Genomic DNA, 13,990 nt, shown 5'->3' on the forward strand with positions numbered 1-13,990 from the left:
AGGCCCTTCAGCAGGTATCAATTTCAGGTGTTCCTGAAGAAGGCAACTAGACCGGCAGGCTCGAACCCGGCAGAGTTTGGGACCCAGGGCATCTGGATAGGGGCTGCCACATCGGATTTGGCTTGGGGCCCAAGGGTGTAAAGCAGATAGCGGGGGCTGGGGGGATGGGGAGGCGGGGGAGTCTGAGAGCTATAAAAAGTACATAAGGCAAGATCTTGTTTAACATAGTATGTTTTTCTATAACAGTTAACAGTCCTTTCAGGTCCACCAGGATCGTTGGACATTTGTTAGTGACGTGGACAGGCAGATGGCTAGAAGACAAACACCAAGGCCTGCATTTCCAAAAGACCATTACGGCATGGTGGGGGGCCCCAGGCATGCTTTGGGAGAACATCCATGGCAGGTTCTCAGATCTCATTGGTTCAAATGTCTGCCCACTTTTCTTTCCAAGCACTCTGAAACTCTTCAGATACTGTTCCGGAGTGTTACAGAACTTCCTGCGAAGGGCCGCCTTAATACTCTCATAAGCAGGCCTTTCCTCAGGAGTTAACAGAAGAATTGCATCAGTCCCCTGGGTCCCTAAGTGACTCATCGGGGCTGCACCCCAGAGTACCTCCTCCAACTCCTGTAGCTGAAAAGTAAGCTCGAGCACTTCATACCAGTCATAAATGTCCTTCCCCCTATTCATAAGCCTGCAGTAAATCTTTGGGGATGCGATGCTGGGGCTTATCCCAGGCACCCTGGTTTGAGCCTCAACCGCTGCTTACGCTAGAGGTGGATCTGTTGGCCTCCTTCTCTCCGAATGCCAGCTTGCGCAGCTTTATGGTGCCCTTGTCCCACTGTTTTGGTTCCTCCAGCGCTAGTCTCCTCACCTCCAGCAGGAGCTTTCTAGCCGCTACCTCGTTAACAGCCGGAACAATTACTGGGCCACTTCAAGGCTGTATGGAGGCCGAGACCTGCGCTAGCTAGCTAGCACTAGCCCCTGACCTCACTGACACTCTGGAGTGTTGAGAAACAACACTTTCCCACCTGCAGGGACGGTTGGCGAGAAACACTACGCATGCCGTCTTCATCGTCATATTCCACTACCCCTCCAGGAAAGCCTTCATTCGAGTACACAGGGCCTAGTCAGTTCCCTGGGGGTCTCCTCCCCAGCCACCCTTGCTTCTACCCAAGCTTGGAGTCTGGTCAGCAACTCATGTTTATTAGCCCTAGTGATGTGGGGAAGTCCCCTATCTTGACATACGACACTTCCTTGCTCATGCCGTTCACAGTCTCCATATCAAGATCCATGATTATTAACAAATGCCTGCAGTGTTCTAAACGTTGCCTGTAACAGTACTTCTATTGTTGGGTGACTTACATGTGCGCAAGGCTCCAACTAGATCCGACCGTTTGCCACCAATGTGACGAATCAACTTCCGGGGAGACAGTGGTCCAGGGGTGAATATCGGTTTCTAAACCATCATTCAGCCCCACACGTCTAATACACCAGAAGGGATCAGAACAGATTAGAACAACAAGCAAATTATAAACCTCCTTGTCCAATTTTGATAACGTGGACAGAACGGCAGGCTTATTTCGGAAAGGTTGAGAACCTTTGGTTAGTTGCAACACACTGAAAAAAAAATGATTACCCAATGATAAGAGGGACTGTCCAGTCAAGGTTGTATTGAAAATATCTACTTTATTTATAAACACAGACAGTTTGTGCAACACTACGAAATACAACCCACCCTGTAAGGGAATACAGAGGAAAGAAGGAAAAGGGATGCACTCTGGATACTGACAGGAGGGTAGTCGGTATGGTTAATGACCACAACAGTTTAAGTTTACTTGGCTTCAGCAAAAAGGCAACAATGGGTCTTAATGTGTATCTAGGGGACTTCTGGGAAGGACCATGGGGCAGAACCATAATTTACCTTGTGCTGTATGTGTTCCCGACAGGGTAGAGTCAGCTTCGCGGTGCGTTGCAGGCTTCTATGACAGAGTTCGACATGGGAATCAGCTGTGGGTATCAGGCGGCAAGAGGGTTCGGCGAACGAAGCTGGATGAACGGCTGCAGGCCTACACAGTGGCTGTATCAGGAATCGTTGTCTTGGTGCTGACTGACAGCTCTGAAGCACTGGCCGAGACCTCTCGGATGTCTTTAAGCGACCGTGGCTTGACAACAGTCAGCGTTGCCATCAGTTGCGGATCGAGGAACTCTATTGGCTCAAAAATGTCTTTTAAACGCAAACAATGGTAGATGCTTGGGGAGGCACTTCTCTCAGCTTCTTCAATGGGCTTGTGTCATCCTTTAAGACGGGCGGCCCACCGCTGTGGAGTGTGTTGCAGGCTGCTACCTTGCCTTGATTGTAGGTTCAGAGACCTTCTGGCACTTTCTATCCAGGAAACTTGCTACAGAGCCTAGCAGGGCCTGCTCTGTGCTGGCTGCGTACCGGTTCTGGAGCGGCTGGATGGTCCTTGGAGTTCTGTATCTCCCTCTGTTCCCTGGGAGATGTTTAGGGGGGGATTTTGCTTCCCTCTTTGGTTATCCTGACCTTCCTTCACTGGCTGAAGATGTAAGGCAGACTGTACCTTCAGCCGGGGTCCAAGGTTGCGTTCTCCTTTCTTACTTCTTGCAAAGTCTTCAGATTATCTGCCAAAAGAGGGGCTCTGAAGTGCACTCTATTGGTATGTTAATCGTTACCACCAGTTTCAAGGTCTAACAAAAGAGCAGGGCGGTTCCATGGAGCCTTTGTCAGTTAATCATGTTGACCATGTCATGGGGGGATGATCACCTCCACCCTCCCCCTTCTGGGAGATGGCATGGTGTACTCCTGGCTGTCACATTTCAACTCAATATGTTGGGGCAGTAGTTGCCTGTAGGCGGTTTTATCGTGGTGTGATTAACCCCACACATGTTCCTGAGGTTGGTCTACCATCATTCAATTTCATTAAAAATGTCAACAAGCCCAGGCGTTCGCACACCCACAATGCAGATGGTCAAAATGCTCACAACTTGGTAATCCACTTAGGCGGTTATTATCTGCTGCGATTGGGAAGGAAACAATTGGTGCATGACATGTGCGAGTGCTCCAACAGGACTGCACAGTGCTGGAGAGAGAAATTCTGGTACCAGAGATAGCGCCCAGAAGGCAGTGGCAGGGAGCCATATACAGAAAAGCAGTCGAGACATCTAGGAGGAAACTGAACAAAGCCCTGGAAAAATTGTGCAAGTGCACAGGTTTGTTTTTTATTAGGCACGGTGCAGGGGTTGTCCTTAATTCGGTCCAGCGTACATTTGTCAAACAAGGGCTTGGACACTGTATCCAATGACGTTTACAAGGCATTGGCAGAGCGGGGTGTCGGGGAGTTTTGGGGAGAACCTGAGCGGCCATAAAAACCCATTCAGGTGTGGCGGCCCGGATCCGGATGGAGGATGCCCACTGGAGAAATGTGCAGAGCCAGCCAGAACACATGTGAACTATAAAGGAAACGTCCCGCTCGCAAACGCAAACGTGTACTTGGCAGTGCCAGTAGGGAGATCACTGGCGCTGTCTGATGAGTAGCTCTGGTCAAAAGGAAAGAGGCTGGCAAATAAAACAAGGGCCATCAGCTTTCATGACCGTGAGATGCCCAAGAGGACACATTGGGTTTCGTTTTTATGCTTTGTAAATAATAAAACCTATGACTGATTCGGTTCCACTAAAACATGGGTGTGTGGTTTTTATTGTCAGCTTGGGTTTATTTATTTAATTTTGCATTTATTGCAGCGCACAAAGGCCGCGGGCATCTGGGCGCTAGTTACATGAGACGTGCATCAGGTGGAACTGAAGAAGGAAAATAAGTTGGGCATGGCAATACAGTTTATCCGAAGAAGTGAGTTTGAGGTCCTTTCGGAAGGAGCGGTAGGAGGGGTCGGCTGGTTTCCTGGTGACCCAGCTTATGAGTTTAGGGGTCACCAGGGAAGCAGGCCGGAGACTGAGCCACTGGCAGCAGCTCGCAGGGTTGTCAGGGAAGTGATGTTTACTCCAGGGCCTGAGCAGGCGCGCGGGGGCTGCTGGTTACTGTAAGTGGGTCAGCCACGAGGCTGGGGTCAGGCCTCTGCGCAGCGTTTCCCAGACAGGAGGGCAGGGGACTGCCTGGCCCTCGCAGTGCCTCGGGGGATGAGGGGGAGCCCCAGCCCAGCCATCCATCTCTGGCCCTCGATAACAGGCCTGCCGCTCACCGCCGTGCTCCAGCCCGGCCCGGGCCAGAAATAGCTCGGCGAGCAGGGCCGTGTGCAGGAGCTGGAGACAGGCCCGATACAGGGGCAGGGCGGGGGATTAATGGCCTCAGGGGGCACGGGGCAAGTGGCTCCATTAGCAGCGCTGAACGGAGCGAGATAAAAGGCCCTCCCTATCAGGCTGCGGCCCCTCCCGGGCACTCTCCTGGCTCCCCGAACCAGCATGGTGGTCGCGCTACTAGGCCCCGGGCAGAGTAGGCTCCACCCTCCATTAGCCCCGCTGCCCTAGCGGGCATGTATTCTCGGCAGATGGCAAGGTGCATTAGCTCACAATTACAATGTGCAGATAAGGGGACTCAGGGTTTGTGAGGACCATTTCCAAATTATGTTTGGGGAGTAGGGGGGCCTTTCCCTTCCGGGGGAGATGTTCGATGCATAGATTATGATGGCGAGGTTTCCTAATGCAACCTCCATTGGGCGACTCCCCACCTGGAACTTCACTTATACACAAGTTCACATCTAAAGTAACTTTTACTTTGTGAAGCCTGGTGCTTCCTTAGCATGCTCTCAACACCAGCCCCCACCTTTTTGAATTAATTCATAGCACAATCCTATATAAAGCCATGGAGGGAGGGGGCGAGTAGTTCAAGATTATGGCTGGCCATCTTTATTGGCTTCTGCATGGCAGAACAAAGAATGGCAGCCAGCAGGAAGCTGAAACCCAAAATCGCTACCTAAAAAAGCCTTTTGACCTTTGCAAACAAGGTGCTTATGTAGTCGAGGGGTGGGCTGCTGGATCGTGCAAGGATGGACGGCTTGGTGACCCCAGCAAATGTAAACCTGTAACGTGTAAACTGCGGTCGCGCATTTATTGTACTGAGTTAAAGAAGCATTTGCATCATGATAAGACTGCCAACATGGTGACAGAGGCTCGGGGCCCATTTCCACTGTAAAGGTTGAAAGGCCCCAAGACTGCTATTCAAGTATTGTATTGTACTGGTCATTTGTATAGCGCCATTTTACCATCATTATAGTTTCAATGTGCTGTTAGTGGGAATGCCCTCAGAAGGACCGAAGTCCATACGACTAGGCTGTGTGTGGGAATTTTGGCGGTCAGGCATGTGAATGCTTCTGAGAGGAGTAGGGTGGTATCAGTGCTAGAGACTCGCTGTGTGTTCAACTTGCCAAATTTATCGTAGGACTGCGCTGCATTCTGCTATCAGAGGTAATTAGGCATAGTCTGGTATAAGTAGGCAAAGAGTTGAGTGAACAGCACGACCACATTTTGTTATAGCCCTTGCTGTGTATACTGATGTGTGTAGATAGCCATGCCTGCGGCCAGTGAAGTGGTGTTTTATATGTACCTTGCTGCCATTGGTGGCGTTTTGTTGTTAGGTCTCGGGAGGATAGCTCAGGGGCAACATGCTCGTCTTGGAAGCAAGACGACGCGGAGCAACACAGGTTCGATCCCCGGGTCTGCGCTTGGAAGCCTCTGGGTATTAAGTGCATTATAAATATGTATAAAGGGCGCCCGCTCAAGTACTTGGCTTCTTCTGTCAGGATCTTGCACCTCCCCTGCCAGCCACCACAACAATCATTGTCGCACCCATCAAAGCTGGCATTGAGGAAAGGGCACTGCACTACTGTGGACCCACCTTTGAAAGGGCACTGGAAGGGGCATACTACACGTAGGCCACAGCTTGTATAGTGCGCAGGCTGGGAACAGAAAGCCTTGTGGGTGGTAGTTCCGCAAAATAGGCTCAATGGATTCAAACGACAGGGATGGACATCAGTACTGAGGGAGCTAGCACCATAGCTGCTGTCAAATCCGGAACAAAGGCCTGAATACTGCTACACCAGAGGCCTGAATACTGCTACACCAGAGGCCTGAATACTGCTAGCTACACCAGAGACCTGAACTACTGCTAGCTACACCAGAGGCCTGAACTACTGCTACACCAGAGGCCTGAACTACTGCTACACCAGAGGCCTGAACTACTGCTACACCAGAGGCCTGAACTACTGCTACACCAGAGGCCTGAACTACTGCTACACCAGACTGCTACACCAGAGGCCTGAATACTGCTGCTACACCAGAGGCCTGAAAACTACTGCTACACCAGAGGCCTGAACTACTGCTGGCTACACCAGAGGCCTGAACTACTGTTGGCTACACCAGAGGCCTGAACTACTGCTACACCAGAGACCTGAACTACTGCTACACCAGAGACCTGAACTACTGCTACACCAGAGGCCTGAACTACTGCTACACCAGAGACCTGAACTACTGCTACACCAGAGACCTGAACTACTGCTACACCAGAGACCTGAACTACTGCTAGCTACACCAGAGGCCTGAACTACTGCTACACCAGAGGCCTGAACTACTGCTACACCAGAGACCTGAACTACTGCTACACCAGAGACCTGAACTACTGCTTGCTACACCAGAGACCTGAACTACTGCTACACCAGAGACCTGAACTACTGCTACACCAGAGGCCTGAACTACTGCTAGCTACACCAGAGGCCTGAACTACTGTTGGCTACACCAGAGGCCTGAACTACTGCTACACCAGAGACCTGAACTACTGCTACACCAGAGACCTGAACTACTGCTACACCAGAGACCTGAACTACTGCTACACCAGAGACCTGAACTACTGCTACACCAGAGGCCTGAACTACTGCTACACCAGAGGCCTGAACTACTGCTACACCAGAGACCTGAACTACTGCTACACCAGAGACCTGAAATACTGCTACACCAGAGGCCTGAACTACTGCTACACCAGAGACCTGAACTACTGCTACACCAGAGACCTGAAATACTGCTACACCAGAGACCTGAACTACTGCTACACCAGAGACCTGAAATACTGCTACACCAGAGACCTGAAATACTGCTACTCCAGAGGCCTGAACTACTACTACCTTAGAGGCCTCTATTCCTAAGCGCGGTGGGCATCTCCACCTTCCTTCATAGCTGCGCCGCATCTCCGCGCTGGAGCAGCCACCCAGGGGCTCAGGCCGCCTCAATTATTGTGCGGCCGACACCACACACCGTCCCTCCTTAACTCTTCGGGGGGGACCGAAGCACCACACAGACCCCACGCAGGGTCCGGCAACCAGGCGCCAGATAGCCACAGCAGTCGGGCGGGCTCCTCCTGTCCACATGGCAAACGCAACACCATACCGAACGGGGCACGGGGGCCCTCACTCCTCGCCACCAATGTTATGGCCTGGCATGCGGTCACGCAGGTCAGGCAGACCAAGGCTGGGGGTACCCAGCCGACATGCTGGGGGCACCCAGCAGACACATAGGCTGCGATCACGCATAAGGAATAACCCTGCTTATGTTGGGATCACCCGACATGACATCAAGGCTGGGGGCACCCAGCAGACCTCTCCAGACCGGGGGCACCCAGGTAGCCCATGAGCACTTGGGCTCCTCCATAGCCAAGGGGCACCCAGATCTACACCAGCAGACAACGCCGGAGTTGCCCAGCACAGGCACTGGCTTCCACAGATAGAGTTGCCCAGCAGGGGCTCTACAGGCATGGCAGACAGCCTTGAGTTACAGCGTTGCCCTGCAGGGGCACTGTCATGGTGGAGGGCCCTGCAGGGCAGGCCCCCAGCCAGCTATGCATAACGACACAGCACAATATTCAGTTACTTCGAAGACTCCTGAGCGGGTGGCCCCTCATTCTTTTTATTCAAGCTAGTCCGTGGTCACTGCCATGAGACAGGAGCACGAGCTTGGGAGATACCATGCGCCCAGGAGGGGTAACACTGCACAAACAAATTAACAATTACAAAATACAGCTATTTACGCCACAGGTTGATAATAGACGGATTTGTAACATATGCAAACGAGCAGCTACTTAAACTAACAAACGCTGCAAAAAGGCTCACTTTTAGAAGAGAAGTATTCAGACTGGTGGAGCACCCGGTTTGCAAGCCGTGTGGTTGGCATAGCAGTTACTACTCCTGTGTGCTGGTGGGCGGGCCCACTCACCTTTAGGAACGTCGTGCTCCAGCGAGACCAGGAAGTCGATGGAAGCTTCGAGGTCTGCCTTCTCCAGCAGGGACCTGCTCTTGGGGACCAGGGCATCGGTGAAGTGGAAATAGGAGCTCAGCTTCTTTGCCTCAGCTACAGTCAAGCCTGCAAACGAGTGAAAATGTGATAGGAGTACACAAGGGGTTATCAAAAATAGGCATTCAAACGCACACGTTCATTGGTGAAGCCAAGGTAAAACGCAAACACCATTCACACTTGTATACATATGGTACTTCATGCCACAACGTGCACTGGACGTTTGCTTCAATTGCACACACACACACACCTTCGCTGCACTCCGACGCACAAGACGCGCATGTGGGAAACGCTGTCTGGCAGCCTTTGGACATGGAGCCCAACTTGAGAGGCCACAGAGACAAGGACAGGGCACAAAAGAGGGAGTGAGAGCACACACTGGACTCGTGCACTGCTCTGCTTGTACTATGGTCCTACCATGGACATGAGTGTGCTGCTAACACAATACACCGACAAAGAATACAGAGTTGTGTGCAAATGTCACAAGACAGCAGAAACAGCATTATAGAGCAGAATAACAACTACAATCATTTATGGGATTTCAGAGGTAAACGTGCATATATTCACGAGAATGGCAGATTTGTAAAAAAAAAACAATAGGAAAACGATTATTGAATTCTACTAACATCTAGCGTGTGTGTGTGTGTGTATTTATATATAGAAGTTTTTAAGCCCCTACTCAGTCCCACACAGCCACATAACCAGCAGCGACTTCAATCAAACGTGAAACAGGCCGAACATGAATGGCACACCTGCTTAGCCTATTTAAGGTGGCATGTGCTGAAGGCAGGCTAGACTCTTCAAGAGGGTGTGAGGCAGCCAGGAAGCATTCAAAACAACAACAGTACCCACATAAAATAAATATACAAGAAAGGTTCTATAAAAGAAAACAATAGGAGACCTTCATCAAACCAAAAGGACGGACAAATAAAAACACTAACAACGCCCTCTGTAATGAAATACACAGACTTGTTTTAAAGGGGCACTCTGGATATGAAGAGAATTGTCTTAGTAGCAAAGTTCAAATGCGGTTTCTTAGAACAGTATGCAGTGGGGCCTTAATTGTCACTAGGTCCCTTAAAACAAGACCATGAGTACAGAACCAATGTGGTGTCGAGCCAAGCATCTAGGTGCTTTCCATAGAGTCGAATTAGTGTTCAAACTGTTGATTCAGTTGGACAGGAGGCAAACGTGCTCTTCAACAAGCGGAAACCGGTCCGAGCTTCAAAGGAAGCTTGGAAACAGGGGACATGTACACATCCTTGTGGTTATACGGCTTGAGAGTTTCCGTAAGCTGGTTGGATGGGTCAAATAGAATGGTGCGGCAGCAACAGCGACGATCGAGATGATGGTAAATATTACTGAGCACCTTAATCTACTAGTTGTAATGGGGATCCCTGCCCAGCAATGATTATAAAGACCTGCTCCCCTATCCTGATCAGTGCCGTGTGTACATTTGTTAATGCCTCCTTTGCGGAAAAGCATGTGCCAGGGGGGCTTAAGATTGCCTGGATCACCCCATTATTCAAGAAACCTGGACTGTGTCCTAATACGGCAGCCAATTACCAGCCTATCACCAACACTCCATTTCTTTTAAAGAATGTAGATCGCGTGGCTTACATCCAGATATCCGCTCATTTGAATGAAAACATGATTTTAAATAAATGGCAATCAGGTTTTAGGCCGGGTCATGGAACGGAAACCTTGTTACTGGACATTAAATCCAGGCTACTAGATTCCATGGATAAAGGTCAACCCACCTTGCTCACGCTGTTGGATCTGTCCGCAGCTTTCGACCTGGTGGAACATGCTTTATTGGTCACTAGGTTGACGGCAGTGGCGCACTTCTCAGATAACGCTGCTCTCTGGATCACCTCTTTCCTGAGTGATAGATGGAGTAGAGTGTGCAGTGAGGACACTGCAGCTATACCTGTGCCTTTAGCATACAGTGTACCACCGGATGCTGCTTTCTCACCCTCTCTATACAATGCCTTTACTCTTCTCGAGGAAAATGCTGTGGCTTTTACTAATTATGCGGACGACACTCAATGTGTCATCCCGCTAACAGGTATATTTCTGGAGGATGAAAGTACCATTCACAAGGTATATGACCGTAAACAGACTTGGAAAATGCAGAATGGGCTAGCACTTAAAGAAAAAACAGAGCTGATGGTAGTAGGGACTGAGAATAAAATAAGGAAGTTAGGGCCGGACTACAAGTGTTTTTCTATCGCGGGGTGCAATATCATGACAAAGTAGAAAGTGACAACACTAGGCGTCGTACTAGACCAGAACTTGCACATGAAAGCTCATGTGAGCAGCCTAGTTTCTTCATCAGCCTAATATATAAAGCTGCTAGCTCACCTCCGGCCATTCACTTCACAAAAGAACTCTGAAATAATAGCAAGGGCTATTGTGGGGTCAAAGATAGACTACTGCAGTAGTCTACTAATTTACATCCCCGAATTAGAATGCAACCGCCTCCAAGTCCATCAAAATAGTGCAGTGAGAGTTGTCACTGGACTTAAACGGGAAGATCACATCTCGGACGCCAGACGTGGTTTACACTGGCCCCCAGCGGAGGACAGGATTCATTGTCTACTTTCAATCACCCACAAATGCTGTGCCGGATCTATGCCAGTTTACTTGAGTGAGGTATTATCTGAGAAACCTAGTGTAAGGCTCCTCAGGTCTAACACTAACAAGACCAATCAGCTGAAGATGCCAGGCTGCAAATCCAGCAAGGCGATGAACGGTGCGTTTGCTATAGCCGCACCCATGGCATGGAATGCCCTTCCGCCCGACCGCACAGAAATGGGCTCAACAGCATTTTTCTCGGAAAGAGGCTTAAAACCCTGTTATTTTTTTGATGACGGCTATGAACCTAAGATCCGGGATCAGTGTATCTAGACTGTGTACCTCTCTCTCCCCAGGAATGTTCCACTTTGTCTGTGTTGTGTGCTCTGTCTCAGTTTATGTGTGCCTGTAAACCTCAGGGTCCTTGGTGCGCCTTACAAATAGAATAAAGAAAGGCACGTCAAGTGAACGGCTCATAGTGGTGCAAAAAGTGTTGAATGTCAAAGGCAGCTCCGTTGGCACTTGTAGAAGTTCAAGAATAACTTTAGAAAGGTCAAGTTAGCGCAAAAGCAGTTTGAAGAGGGTTAACAGAGTTCAAGACTGCTCCTTTTGATCCTGGATTGCTGAGGGCACTGTTCAGGGTCTAGGAGGAAAGGTAAGTCCTTCTGCTCTTCCCATTCAGGTAGGCTGCCAGAGAACACTTTCAGGTGTGCCCCTTCCAATGGGCAGAGCCCTGGAAACCAGTGTTTTAGCAGCAGCAGTTAAGCTTTCCAGCATCGTGTCTCCCCAAATGTTCCCTTGAAGTGGGTGAGCAGGGGCGCGGGGCCGGGCGGGGGGAGCAGGCCTTCCTCCCTCCTTAGAATTTCTCATCTTGACCCCATTTAAGGTTCCAGTGAAATCCTTCTTTTTGAGTCCACAAGGAGGAGATCTCACCCACTTATTTAGTAATTGGACCAATCTCATGTGTGATGACAAGAGTTTTGCCCTCTGATGTCAGCTCATAGAGTGCCTTGTTTTCAGGACGTTGGGAGAAGGCAAAGGAAAGGGCAGGCCCAAAACATGTCCAAGAAGTAATATCCTTTGTCTGGGGACTGATCCTCTCCTAAGGTCCACTATACTCCCATGCTTCCCCCTCTCATGTCTTCCTGACCAAAGATACTCCAGTAATTATACCCCTGGTCTGACTTCCCCATGTGCTGTATTGATTAATGCTAGATCCTCTGTGAAGAATCGTATACTTATCCATGATCTAATTGTTAATTATCAATTGGATTTTTGCCTTACTGAAACTTGGTTCTCAGAGCATTCTTTAAGCACCCTCATTTATCTATGCCCCAGGCATTACTCAGCTGTTGTAGAAAATAGAATTGGCAAAATAGGGGGTTGTTGCTATTATTTTTAAGAATACATTAAAAATGACTAAGGAAGTTATTAATATTCCAGGTGCAGCTGATATTTTAAATTTAAAATGTTTATTAAATCACAATATTTCTTTGGATTTTATTATATAATGCCCTCGCCCGGGCCCAATTGCCAGTTTTATAGAGTACCATTGCGAACAAAGTTGCACAATTGGTGCCTCTTTGTTCTCAACGTCTCGGGAGGATAGCTCAGGGGCAACATGCTCGCCTTGGAAGCAAGACGACGCAGAGAAACACGGGTTCGATCCACGGGTCTGCGCTTAGAAACCTGTGGGTATTAAGCGTGTTGGAAATAACCAATTACAATTAGAACTAGTTATATGAGGTGAGCTCAAGTGTTGGTTGGAATCCCATAGAGGACATGCAGGATACTTGATCGACATATTTGATAATTAAGGCTTTGACCAAAAAGTGAAATATTCTACACACTCAGCTGGCCATTTGCTTGCCTGTATTTTTACAAACATGCCCTCTATTATAGTTAACAGGCCTTTATTTCTTCTTTGGTCATATCATGCCTTGGCCCCCCCCTTTAGAATTTCTATTGTTCAGCCTTTATCTCTATCATCAGGTTGTCCAACTCTGAAATATATATGCAAATGGAGTAATAATAAAAGCATGATCCATATAAGGACTTGCTCTGGTTTATCTAAAGAAAATCCAGAGGTGGGTTTATTCTCCAATCCTTGTTCTATGCGATCTAATTTGTATGACAAACGTCAGATGTTCGTAGACTCTTGCTCCAGCCAAAGTGAGAAATATGGAGACACCTTTACAAATATTTATCCCCTGGTACCACGAGGAAATAAAGTCTAAACAGATGGTTTGCTTTCTTGAACGTCACTGGCAGAAACAGACATCTTCCCTCAAGGACCAATTATTGTACTTGGCTACAAAAATAAATATCAAATTATCTAAAAAAAAGATATTTGCCAGCAGTCTTCTATCAGTACGAACAGTAGCAAGGAAATGTTTATAATTCTATGTGAATTACGTAAAGCATAAGCCGTAACTCCTAATATCGTACCCTACAAAAAAGGTAGCAGGCGCCCCTCTCTCGAAAGAACATGGCATGATAACCTGTTCTGTGGTTTTTACCCACTGTCAGAGTCCGCAGCCATCGCTTTTAGCTCACTGTGCTTTTCACAAAGGAGGAATATCCATTTGCATATCAGTCTTTGTCCCGCCCACAAGGGCAGTCCAGCACCGAAATGCTAGGCAAACCTCCTTTGAATAAGAGTACCAACAGCAACCCCAGACACGTGTTTCCGCCTTGTTGGGCCTCAACGGTGAGGTGGCGCTCTGCCTCTGAGCACAGTGAGCGAGGGGTCCACGTCTGGGTTCCCCAGGTAACATTGGGTGACCAACCCCAAGTTCCTTGCACAAATGCCTAGACCCCTTGCTTACTGTGCTCAGAGTGGCACAGCTCCACCTCACTGATGAGGCCCAACAAGGCTGAAACATGTGTCTGGGGTTGCTGTTGGTACTCAGTGTTACCACATTTGTGGAGCTGTCAGAGAAGTCTGTACTCCATCTTATGGCTGGGCGAAGACCATCACGGTCGCCCCTTGATTGCTGTCCTGCTTATCTTATGAAACACATTTGCCCCTGTATATCTACGGATATTAGTATTATCATTAACCAAACTCTGCTCTCTAGTTCTATACCCATTTCACTGAAAAGAGC

At 48.9% G+C, this 13,990-nt stretch overlaps 1 protein-coding gene across 1 annotated transcript in view; it reads right to left on the reverse strand.

Annotated features, from left to right (window-relative positions):
* RSPH9 (radial spoke head component 9) overlaps positions 1-13,990 on the reverse strand; it is a 160,916-nt gene that overhangs the window by 68,763 nt on the left and 78,163 nt on the right. The window contains exon 4 of the mRNA XM_069608775.1: positions 8,229-8,375. Within this exon, the coding sequence (XP_069464876.1) occupies positions 8,229-8,375 (147 nt within the window). The remainder of the gene's footprint in view (positions 1-8,228; positions 8,376-13,990) is intronic.

The sequence above is a fragment of the Ambystoma mexicanum genome, chromosome 4q (assembly GCF_040938575.1).
Source record: "Ambystoma mexicanum isolate Mex_15411 chromosome 4q, UKY_AmexF1_1, whole genome shotgun sequence".
In the NCBI taxonomy this organism is placed as follows: Eukaryota; Metazoa; Chordata; class Amphibia; order Caudata; family Ambystomatidae; genus Ambystoma; species Ambystoma mexicanum.